This window comes from Saccopteryx leptura, chromosome 6 (assembly GCF_036850995.1).
Source record: "Saccopteryx leptura isolate mSacLep1 chromosome 6, mSacLep1_pri_phased_curated, whole genome shotgun sequence".
Lineage (NCBI taxonomy): Eukaryota > Metazoa > Chordata > Mammalia > Chiroptera > Emballonuridae > Saccopteryx > Saccopteryx leptura.
The window spans coordinates 80,504,250-80,516,961 of record NC_089508.1 but is presented as its reverse complement, the minus strand read 5'-3'; the positions used below and the strand labels follow the sequence as shown (position 1 = coordinate 80,516,961).

The 12,712-nt window shown below is 38.4% G+C and overlaps 1 protein-coding gene across 1 annotated transcript in view; it reads left to right on the top strand.

Annotated features, from left to right (window-relative positions):
* The window catches only part of BUB1B (BUB1 mitotic checkpoint serine/threonine kinase B), a 67,961-nt gene that overhangs the window by 40,013 nt on the left and 15,236 nt on the right, over window positions 1–12,712 (top strand). Inside the window, exons 10-14 of the mRNA XM_066388516.1 lie at window positions 4,757–4,869; window positions 5,369–5,484; window positions 6,410–6,459; window positions 7,539–7,599; window positions 7,714–7,819. Of these exons, the coding sequence (XP_066244613.1) occupies window positions 4,757–4,869; window positions 5,369–5,484; window positions 6,410–6,459; window positions 7,539–7,599; window positions 7,714–7,819 (446 nt within the window). The remainder of the gene's footprint in view (window positions 1–4,756; window positions 4,870–5,368; window positions 5,485–6,409; window positions 6,460–7,538; window positions 7,600–7,713; window positions 7,820–12,712) is intronic.

The following is a 12,712-nucleotide window of genomic DNA, read 5'->3' as shown; positions in this document are numbered from 1 at the left end:
AAGTAAAGGAGGAAAAGAATCTCTGAACTATAGAAACAATTCAGGTCACCAATGCAACAGGCAGACAGCTGTGATCCTTGGCATGCATACATGTACTTGCCATGCCTCCCCATTAAGTACTTTCTTCTTATTGCCTGAAATATTTCACTTGAATTTTCATACTCTACCTGGACTATCTCCTGGGGCTTATTTCGTTAACATACTGAGTCATTTAGATGATACTTAAAGACATTATTGGCCCTGGCTGGTTGGCCTGGTATGTGGATGTCCCAGGTCCAATTAGGGCACATAGAAGCACCCATTTGCTTCTCCACCCCTCCCCTTTGCTTCTCTCTCTCTCACTCTCTCTCTCTCTCCCTCTCCTCCTCTTCCTGCAGCCATCTCTTCCTGCAGCCATGGCTCCATGGCTCAACTGGAGCAAGTTGGCCCCGGGCACTGAGGATGGCTCCATGGTCTCTGCCTCAGGTGCTGAGATCTTGGTTGCTTAGCAATGGAGCAACTGCCTCAGATGGTCAGAGCATCGCCCTCTATTGGGCTTGCCAGGTGGATCCTGGTCAGGGCGCATGTAGGACTCTGTCTCTGCCTCCCCTCCTCTCACTGAATAAAACAGAAAAGACATTATCTTTGCCTGACCAGGCTGTGGTGCAGTGGATAGAATGTTGGACCCAGGTTCAAAACAACCTAAGCTTGAACCACGGCTCAACAGCTTGAGCGCGGGGTTGCTGGCTGGAGCATGGAATCAAAGACATGACACCATGGCCGCTGGCTTGAAGTCCAACTTACTGGCTTGAGCCCAAGATCACTGGCTTAAGCAACGGGTCACTGGCTCGGCTGGAGCCCCCTAGTCAAGGCACATATGAGAAAACAGTCAATGAACAACTAAGGTGCCACAATGAAGAATTGATGCTTCTAATTTCTCTCCTTTCCTGTTTGTCCCTATCTGTCCCTCTCTCTGTCTCTGTCTCTCTCTCTGTCTCTGTCTCTCTCTCTCTCTCTCTCTCTCTCTCACACACACACACACACACACACACACACACACACACACACACACAAACACACTAGTTTAAATATAGCTGGAGAAAAATGCAACTGTCTAGACTGATAACACTTTAAATTCATGACCACAGATCTCAAATTGGCATTCACCAGCACCTATCTGTCCCTCTCTCTGTCTCTGTCTCTCTCTCTGTCTCTGTCTCTCTCTCTCTCTCTCTCTCTCTCTCTCACACACACACACACACACACACACACACACACACACACACACACACATACACACTAGTTTAAATATAGCTGGAGAAAAATGCAACTGTCTAGACTGATAACACTTTAAATTCATGACCACAGATCTCAAATTGGCATTCACCAGCACCTAGCAGTCTTACTAGTTTCCTGGTAGGTGAATTTCTTTTTGCTAAACAACTAAATTTTTTTCTCATATTTTCAAATCTTGTACATTGCTGCCCCTCCTTAGCTATGATCTTGCTTCATACTTCGTTGGGAAAGTAGAAGAAATATAACTCCATTTTCTCCCACCACATCTACCATATCTATAATCTGTATCTATGCACACTAGTATTCTTTCTGTTAAAATTAACATTTTTCTGCTCCTGTCAAAGCAGTGGCTCTTTTTTCTTCCCCTTCTAGCCTTTTTCCTAAATCATTCTCACCATCGTAGAAAGATACTCTTAATGTATTGTTTTGTCTTAACAATAAATTGTCTTAATTTATTGTTTTGTCTTCCATTATCCCCATTCTCCATCTAGCTCCTACCCCATTTTTCTCCCTTCATAGCAAAATTTCTTGGGAATTGTAATCATCTTCACATCCCTCTATTCCACTGAAACAGTCTGATCATGGTCACCAGAAAACTTCTTTTAGCCAAATCCACTTGAGAATGGGATCATAGACATGACTTTTTCTCAGTTTTAATCTTTATTGACATCTGGCTTTATTTGGCACAGTTGATGACATACTTCTTTATGAAATGCTTCTCTCAGCTTCTTCCTTGATTTGTATTAACAAAATAAATTCTATTTATAAGCTGTAGACTCTTAAATTTATATTTCCACCCCTAACACTTCATCTGAAATCCAGACTCATATCTATTGGCTATCCTTATAAACATTTTAAACTCAACATAGCCAAAACTGAATTATTTATTTCTGTCACAAATCGCACATGTACCACCAGACGTCCTTATCTCAGTGAAAGATATCACCATGCACTCTGTTGACTCAAGCCAAAAAAATTCAAAAATCATCTTTGATCACTCTTTTCTTATCATTCCCCACAACTAATGAATAAGCCCTTTAACTTGACCACCCCCAAAATTTCAAATCTTTCATATATCATCATTCCCATTATTACCTTAATTCAAATCATAAGCTTTTAGCTACACTGCGGCAGCTAGAATTTCTACAGTCATTCTGGCCTTACTACAATTCATGTTGCTCATTTTTTTTGGTAGAGAGAGAGGAACAGGCAGGGATAGACTGATAAGAAGGGAGAGAAATAAGAAGCACCAGCCCACAGTTGCAGCATACATGCCTTAGTTGTTTGCTTTCTCATACATTCCTTGATGGGGGGGGGGAACTATAGCTAAGCCAGTGACCCATATTTCAAGCCAGCGACCATGGGGTCATGTCTGTGATTCCACACACTGAAGCCAGCAACTCCATGCTCATGCTGGTAACCTTGGGGTTCAAACCTGTGTCCCCAGTATCCAAGGCCGATGCTCTATCTGCTGTGCCACCGTTTCGGCAGGCATCATGTCATCATGTCTCTCTTTCTTTCTTTCTTTCTTTCTTTCTTTCTTTCTTTCTTTCTTTCTTTCTTTCTTTCTTCCTTCCTTCCTTCCTTCCTTCCTTCCTTCCTTCCTTCCTTCCTTCCTTCCTTCCTTCCTTCCTTTCTTTCTTTCTTTCTCTCTCTCTCTCTCTCTCTCTCTCTCTCTTTCTTTCTTTCTTTTTTTACAGAGACAGAGCAAGAGTCAGAAGGATAGATAGAGACAGACAGACAGGAATGGAGAGAGATGAGAAGCATCAATCATTAGTTTTTTGTTGTGGCACCTTAGTTGTTCATTGATTGCTTCTCATATTGCCTTGACTGTGGTGCTACAGCAGACCGAGTAACCCCTTGCTCGAGCCAGCGACCTTGGGTCCAAGCTAGTGAGCTTTGCTCAAACCAGATGAACTCGCGCTCAAGCTGGCGACCTTGGGGTCTTGAACCTGGGTCCTACGCATCCCAGTCTGACGCTCTATCCACTGCGCCACCTCCTGGTCAGGCTCATGTCACTTCTTTACTTAAAAATTCTCCAATATTGCCCTGGCCGGTTCACTCAGCGGTAGAGCGTCGGCCTAGCGTGCGGAGGACCCGGGTTTGATTCCCGGCCAGGGCACACAGGAGAAGCGCCCATTTGCTTCTCCACCCCTCTGCCGCGCCTTCCTCTCTGTCTCTCTCTTCCCCTCCCGCAGCCAAGGCTCCATTGGAGCAAAGATGGCCCGGGCGCTGGGGATGGCTCTGTGGCCTCTGCCTCAGGCGCTAGAATGGCTCTGGTCGCAACATGGCGACGCCCAGGATGGGCAGAGCATCGCCCCCTGGTGGGCAGAGCATCGCCCCATGGTTGGGTGTGCCGGGTGGATCCCGGTCGGGCGCATGCTTCAGAAAAATGCAAAAAAAAAAAAAAAAATCTCCAATATTTTCCATTGTGTTAGAATGTAGTATAGCCTCTTTACTCCCACTTTACTTGGCCTCTGCCCACCTCTCCAACCTCATTTTTACTTTTCTTCCTCTTACTATGCTACATACCATGCTGTCTTTCATTTGGATCCTTGAACACAATGATCTTGTTCCTGCATTAGGCCCTTTGTGCCAGCTAGTCCCTTGCCTACAGTTCAGTTTTTCCCTAGATCAGTATATGACAGGCCCCTGGTCATTCAAATTATTACTTTATAATGTCTCTTTTTTAGAATGATCTTCTCTCACCACTGTTCTTAAGTAGCTCCTGACCTCCATCCCCCTACCCAGTCACACATTCTCACATTACCTGTTTTACTTTATTTATTTATGTTTTTCTGAAGTGAGAAGTGGGGAGGCAGAGAGACAGAATCCCTCATGTGCCTGACCAGGATGCCCAGTAGGGGGCAATGCTCTGCCCATCTGGGGTGTTGCTTCGTTGCAACCGGAGCCATTCTAGCACCTGAGGTGGAGGCCATGGGGCCACCCTCAGTGCCCAGGCCAACTTTGCTCCAGTGGAACCTTGACTGCAGGAGGGGAAGAGAGAGATAGAGAGGAAGGAGAAGGGGAAGGGTGGAGAAGCAGATGGGCGCTTCTCCTTGTGTGCCTTGGCTGGAAATCGAACCTGGGACTTTTTTATGCCAGGCCAACGCTCTACCGCTGAGCCAACTGGCCAGGGTCTGTTTTACTTTATTTTTAACACTGATTTTCTTGTTAAATTGTGTGCTTATGTTTGTCTCCCCCAATTTAAATGTTAGTATCACATGACCAAGGACTTTGTATTCTGCATCACTGAAACGTAAATGTTCTTAAATTAAGTGCTTGACATATAGTAGATACTCTACTTTTTATTGACTGAATATATCATATAAGAGACTTTAAGTTGAGGATTTTGTGCCACTTATATCATTCTCATATGTAATATTAACATATATGTTGAGGGCATAAGACCCAAAGACAATTTTTGACAGAATAAATTGCTATGAGGAGTACATGCCTCAGCCAACTTTATTGTTTCTAGCTGAGCTACTGACCAGTGCAGAAAAGATAGCAGAAATGCAGAAACAAATTGAAGAGATGGAGAAGAAGCTAAAAGAAATTCAAACTACTGAGCAAGAAAGAGCGGGTGATCAGGTTATTTCTCTTTTTTTTAAATTTGTAAAACTAAAGCTTGTTGAAACAAAATTAAGCAATTTAAAAGCATACAAGGTAAAAGTTCTCTCAACCTCCACTTAGAGTTTTCTGTAGTTTCTTAACTATTAATAGCAGCAAAGTTGAGCAGGGAAGTAATTTAACAGGTGACTTCAAATGGAATTTGTGGCATGTGATACAATTTGACTTCTTAATTCTCTTCTAAAACATTTTTTAATCTTTAACATCAGCTCTTTATTCTAGTTATTATCCATTAAAATGGAGTTCACTAAAGAAATTTGGTATATGCTTGGCACTGCTCACTGAATACAACAATACCAGTTTATACTAGGAACATAAATTATTGGAAAGAACTTTTGTGGAACAGATATTTTGTTAGTGGATATCTAGGAATGATAAAGCTAATTTTGGAACCAAAGACTGAAAATAGCGTTTTCTAGATGGGGGGACAAATCAATTTTGTTTACTTTAATGCAAATAGCAAGAAGAAAAGATGCCTACAGAGGAGACCACTGAATTGCGAATTGCTTCTGAGTCTCAGGAAATACCAGGAACGACTCTGTCCACTTCTGTTTGTCCAGTAAACCCTTGTGCCAGGTAGGACCACACTGGTGGAAAGGACGGTGCTTATGGGAGGGCATTTAGGACCAACCTTTGACTCTAGTGACTTGAAGTCTCCTTGACTTCTATAGAATCAAGATATGATTGTCTGACCTGTGGTGGTGCAGTAGATAAAGTGTCGACCTGGAACGCTGAGATCACTGTTTCCGGTTCAAAACCCTGGGCTTGCCTGGGGAAGGCACATATGGGAGTTGATGCTTCCTGCTCCTCCTCCCCTTCTCTTTCTTTCTAAAATGAATAAATAAAGTCTTAAAAAAACAAAAATGACATGATTTTTGCAAGTTTCTGTCACAACATACACTTTGATACTGATAAGAAAGGACAGGCTACTGACGGTTTTTCTGCCACCAAGAGATGACTACTATTAATATGGTATCTCCTTATATGCTCTGTTTAGTTTTGTTTTATAAAAATGAGAGTTTACTACACTACTCACAAAAATTAGGGGATCAGGAAACATGCAGATATGCTAGTAATTTCAGCCTTTTTTATAGTGCATTGTATAGTTGATTTTACATCTCATTTATGTAATCGAATAACTTTCTTTGACTTGTCGTTTGCTTTTCTGATGTTCTTGTTTAATAAAAAAAAATCAAATGCTTTTTTTATTGCTTCATATTTATTTTGAAATATCCCCTAATTTTTGTGAGTAGTCTGTTTTGTAATCTGCTTTTGCTCTTTTTTTTTTTTTTGCTTTTGCTCTTAATGTAACTTAACATCTATTATCAAACAAACTTCTACAACAGTTTTAATGATTGAAGAAAGTTCCATCTTTTTAAAGAATTTGGATTGACAATACTAGAATATTTTTTTTATATTGAATAAAAAGCCTGTTGGACCTTTAAGAATTAAATAATTCTGTGGGTACTAAGTGTATGCATTAAAACAAATTTCTTTTCAGGGAAGCTTCATTTGCAGAAAACACTTGGCAAGAACAACCTCATTCTAAAGGTGAGTTCTGTTTGACAATATCATGAAGAACTTGCTGATAACCACATATTATGTAACAACTGATAAACATTTTTTCTTAATTACATAGAGTAAAAGGAGTTGAAATAGGCAGAGAGGGTACTACCATTATTGTATGTTTCAATCATGGAATTCAGTTATAAGCGTCATTCGAGATAAGATAGACATTTGGAAGAGTATTTTGGTATGATTCCTCAGTGTTTTGAAATAATTGATTTAAATGTAAATTTAAATTTATACTAACTACCAAATAATCTTCCACTTTAGGTACTGCACACTAAGCTAAGCATATCTATAGTATCCAGCAACCAAGAGTGGAAAGTGGATTTTTGAACAAAGAAAAGCTTAAAACTAAGGCTATTGTATATCTAAATTTGTTCTCTTTTCCATTTAGAAACATGTTAACATGGTAAAAATATGAATATCCACCATAAGTGTTTTGATTTTAAACTAAATCGAATCTGATTAGACTTCTAATTCTAACCAGCAATTTATAGGAAATAAAAACTTGGAGGAACAGGTTAAACCACATAGAAGGATGTAATTGGCAAAAAAAAAATTTGAAATTTTAAGAAAAAATTACTTTAAAAAATTTTATGGAATAAAAATGATTTAAGAGGCATTTTAACTGGTCACATGAATCTTACTCTATATTCCCAGTTCAAACTTTCTAAAAAATTTTGGTAAAATATGAAACTTCTGACTGGATGTTTGATATTCAGAAATTGTTAATTCTTAGGTATGATCATGTTTGAGAGTATGTTTTTTAAAAGAACCTCTCATAGAAATACATGCTGAAATAGTTATAGATGAAATGATAAGTCCTGGATTTGCACCAAAATAATTTGGAGTTGGGTTGAATTTGGGAATAGTGGGGGTGGGGATAAAGATAAGCAAGAGCACTCATGCTTAGTTGTCATTTAATGATCTTTACTATTATATGTTTGAAATTATTAAAAACAAACATTCCTTTTTTTTAAAAACAATGCAAAATATTAATTGATCTAGTTGTCTTGAAGAATTTACTCTTAAGAGTATTAATCTAGTCTCTTTTTCTATAGGTCCCAGTATACCGTTCTCCATTTTTGATGAGTTTCTTCTTTCAGAAAGAAAGAATATCAGGTTTGAGGTTTTTTGTTTTGACACTTAAATAATGTCTTCTCTTTTTGTAAATGAGAGCTTACTGTTATCTATGTTAACAGGAAAAATTTTGCTAAATAGAATGTCTTTTTCCAGTCTTCCTGCAGATCTGTCACGGGTTTCAATCCAACGAAGGCCCCTTGCAGTTCTCAAAACTTCCGACAGCATCACCTCAGATGAGGATGTGTCTCCAGATGTTTGTGTAAGGAACAGTATTCCTAAGTTAATATAAATGGACTCGTGGATTGTTTCATTCAAATCTCAAAAATGTTTAGGGTTCAAACGAAAATTACAGACTTAAAATAGGCACATGAAAAGATGCTTAATGTCATCATTGGTCATCAAAGAATGCAAATCAAAACCACAGTGGGATACTACTTCACAGGCACTATAATAAAAAAGAAAATACCAAGTGGTAGTGAGGATATTAAGAAATTAGAACCCTTATACATTGCTGGTAGGAATGTAAAATGGTGCAGCCACTTGGAAAACAGTTGGGCAGTTCCTCAAAATGTTAAACGTAAAGTAACTACATGACCAGATACCTGGTTTATATCCAAGAGAATTTAAAACGTATGTTCATGCAAAAAACTTTTACATGAATATTCATAGTATTATTCATAATAGCCAGAAAGTGGGAACAACCCAACGTCCATTAACTGATATATGGATAAATAAAGTGTTTTATATCCATACAGTGAAATATTATTCAGACATAAAAAAGAAAGAGGTACTGAACCTTGAAAATACTTTGCTAAGTGAATGAAGCTAAATACAAAAGACCACATATTATATGATTCTATTAATATGAAATGTCCAGAATAGGCAAATCCATAAAAACAGAAACTAGGGATTTCCAAGGGTTTAGAGATTAGAGGAGTTAGAGAGCAGCTGCTAATGGGTATAGGTTTTTTTGGGGGGGATGAAAATGTTCTGGAGTTAGTGACAATTATACAACCTTGTGAGTGTGCTAAAAATCACAGAAATGTATACTTTCAAGGGGTGAATTTTTTGATATGTGAATTTTATCTCAATTTGTTAAAGGAAAAAATCACTGTCTTAAAAAAGCCTTTTTTACTTTTTTTTTTTAACTAACATCACAAAGATTCTTTGTTCTTTTTTATAAAATGTTCTTTGTGGCAATGAAAGAATTAGGTGGACTACCCATTTCACTTTAGTAATATTCTGTTTTTAGCACTATGGACTAGTGACATGGTAAGATTTAGGGTAAAAAGGCCTCATGTAAACATTCAAATCAAAGTTCATAATCTTTACCATTGACATGTCATTGAAGTTTTAAGAAAATCATTCTTCTCTTCAAACCAGCATCTGGAAACTTCTCTTGAGGTAGAAGAAAATGGAATATGTTTAATCTGAAGACTTGAGAGACGATGCAGAGTGGCTATAATGATTTAAAGCAGTGTGTTCTTTATCATATCTTAGGGAATGAAGTCACTTGGAAAAACCTTTTTAAATGTGATTTTCCCTGTTTACTTCTTTATTAAGGTATATTCTATATACAGTAAATTGTGCAAATATTAATTGTACAGCTTAGATGAGTTTTTATATGTGTGAATATACATTCACTCTCCACCTAGATCAAAATAAGAAAATTCTCAGCAACCAAGAAGAGCCTAGGGAGCCATTTAGGACTATAAGCTCTCATATCCCATTCCAGCTATACTTACAGTATTTGAAATTTCCAAAGATGAAGTCCAAGCATGTGGTGTGTATATATATATATATATATATATATATATATATATATATATATATATATATAAAATTTTGATAGTCCACTGACTGCTGTGAAAAGGTAACAGCGTAGAAGAGTAATTAATTATATACTGTATTCCTGAGAAAAGTACCAGAGAATATAATAAATAGCCTGGATTTAGAGATAGTGGTTCTATCAATAGATTCAGCTGTTAAGGGATGAGCTGAATTTTTAAAGGAGTCAATCTTAATCTCATTTTTTGGTTTTCAGTCTTTTACTTGAATTTTATTGATATCAGAATTTTTTTCCCTAAAAATTATATTTCAAATGTCTAAAGGGCCATAAGTTGTATTTGCATAAAATGTATTCTTATACTATAGAATCTATTTTACTTTAATCTTATAATTTTTAGCCTCATTTATTGCTTCTTCTAGATATACCTCTCACCTCTACTTATTAATGTTGTCAGGAATTTAAAGTATATGTCAAATTGGTAATCGAACATCTAGAAAACTAACATCTAATATCTACAAGGGTTAAATGAGATAGGCACTTTTGTACACTGCCGGGGAAGGTATAAAGCAGTATGATCTCTGAGGGCAGCTGGGTAATATGTGCACAGAACCTTAGTGTTCATAACCTTTTGACCTGATAATTCTACTTTTAGGAATTATTCCTAAGAAATTAAAATAGTCCTAAAGATTTGAATGTACAAAGATATTTAAAATACTTTTATAATAGTAAAAAAACCCAGAGAATAACAATAAAAGAGTTTGTTGACTTCTAATAGACCCACAGTGTGGCCATATTGGTTGTAAAGGATTTTTAATAGTACAGAAAATATGCTAAAAATGTAATGAGAAAAAATAGTATATACAGTTGACCCTTGAACAACACAGGTTTGAACTGTGCAGGTTCAAAAAAGGGTACTTTTGTACACTTATATGTGGATTTTTTTTTTCAATATACAGTTGGTCCTCCATATCCTCAGGTTTCACATCCACAGATTCTATTATCTCCCCTCCTCCCTCCCTCCCTCTCTCTCTCTCTCTCTCTCTCTCTCTCTCTCTCTCTCACACACACACACACACACACACACACACACACATATAAAACCAATGCTATTTTTTATTTGTGGTTGGGAATCTGGATGGGGTGAGCCAAGTGTATGCATTGTTCTATGCCATTTTACATAAAGGACTTGAGCATCTGGCAGGGGCTCCTGGAACCAATCCCTCATGATACCAAGGGGCAATTTATAAGTTAAGGTTTTGGGGAGTCAAAAGTTAACCAAGCCTGACCAGGCGGTGGTGCAGTGGATAGAGCGTCGGACTGGGATGCCGAGGACCCAGGTTCGAGACCCCGAGGTTGCCAGCTTGAGCACGGGTTCATCTGGTTTGAGCAAAAGCTCACCAGCTTGGACCCAAGGTTACTGACTCAAGCAAGGGGTTACTCGGTCTGCTGAAGGCCCGCGGTCAAGGCACATAAGAGAAAGCAATCAATGAACAACTAAGGTGTCGCAATGCACAACTAAAAACTAATGATTGATGCTTCTCATCTCTCTGTTCCTGTCAGTCTGTCCCTGTCTATCCCTCTTTCTGACTCTCTTTCTATCTCTGTTAAAAAAAAAAAAGTTAACCAAGAATTTTCAACTGTGTAGGGGGAGGGCTCAGCTCCCTTAACCCCTATGTTCAAGGGTCAGCTGTACTAGCATATATTTCACTTGTTTTACAATACCTTTTTTTAATGCATAGAATATGCTTGTTTATGTAGCCTGCCAGATATATATATGGCAACAGGGAGTGTTGCTTCTGGGGAGTGGTAATTGAAGTGGAGATGAGCGGTCAAGAGCAAGAGGGAGAGTTTTTCATTATATATCCTTTTAAACTAGTTAACTTCCTAAAACAATATATATGTGTTACTTTTAAAGACAAAGGCATATTTTAATGTGTGTGTGTGTGTGTGTGAAAGAGAGAGAGAGAGAGAGAGGGGAGGGGAGATAAGAGAGACAGACTCCTGCATGTGCCCTGACCGGGATCCACCAGGGAACCCGTGTCTGGGGCCAATGCTTGAATTAGCGGAGATCTCCTCAGTGCCTAGGGCCAATGCACAAACCACTTGAGCCACTGGCTACAAGAGAAGAGGGAGAGAAGGGGAAGACGGAGAGGAAGAAAAGCAGATGGTCACTTCTCATGTGTGCCCGGAATGAGATCAGACCTGGGATGTCTGCACACCCAGCCCACTGTATGTCCAAATGGCCAGTCCTTAATATTTTTCTTTTTGTTCTTTATATTTTGCTCTCCATATTTTCTACCATGATTGGAATTACCTTTAAGAAATAAAATAGCCTGACCAGGCAGTTGCGCAGTGGGTAGACCATCGGACTGGGATGCGGAAGACCTCAAGCTCACCAGCTTGGACCCAATGTTGCTGGCTCGAGCAAGGGGTTACTCGGTCTGCTGAAGGCCCACGGTCAAGGCACATATGAGAAACCAATCAAATGAACAACTAAGGTGTCACAACGAAAAACTGATGGTTGATGCTTCTCATCTCTCTCTATTCCTGTCTGTCCCTATCTATCCCTCTCTCTGACTCTCTCTCTGTGTCTCTGAAAAATAAATAAAGAAATAAAATTATTTGTCATAGAAGAAGATGACTTAAAAGCTAGGAGAATAGCAGATTATCAGAACATTTTCTAGAGCAAAACAAGAACAAAAATGGGATTAGTCCTCCAGTTCTTTGTTGACATTGGTTGGGAGAAAAAAACTATTGTCCTTTATGTGGAGAATCCTCACAGTGTATTTTTGATGAAATGTAGTTGGCTGTTTTTATGATATAAAACCTTTTCCTTCAATGTTTCGATGTGCTTTTTAAAAAAATTTTATTTAGACAATTAATTTTATGTAGTGACATTGATCAGTTAGTGTACATAGATTCAGAGAAAACATCTCCAGATCATTTTGACTTTTCATTAGGTTGTATACCCATCACGCAAAGTCAAATTGTCTTCCATCACCTTTTATTTGGTTTTCTTTATGCCCCTCCCCTTTTCCAACCCCCTCCCTCTCCTCTCTTCCCCTCCCCCTGGTAACCACTGCACTCTTGTCCATGTCCATGAGTCTCAATTTTGTGTCCCACCTATGTATGGAATCATACAGTTCTTAGTTTTTTCTGATTTACTTATTTCACTCAGTATACAAGGTCCATCCGTGTTGTTGTAAATGATCCGATGTCATTTCTTATGGCTGAGTAGTATTACATAGTATATTCATTTTGAAATATCCCCTAAGTTTTGTGAGCAGTATACTTCTGTACCCTGTGTTGAAAATCACATAGGTAATATATGTCTAAGTAAAAAAGATAGGGCATCCATATGTT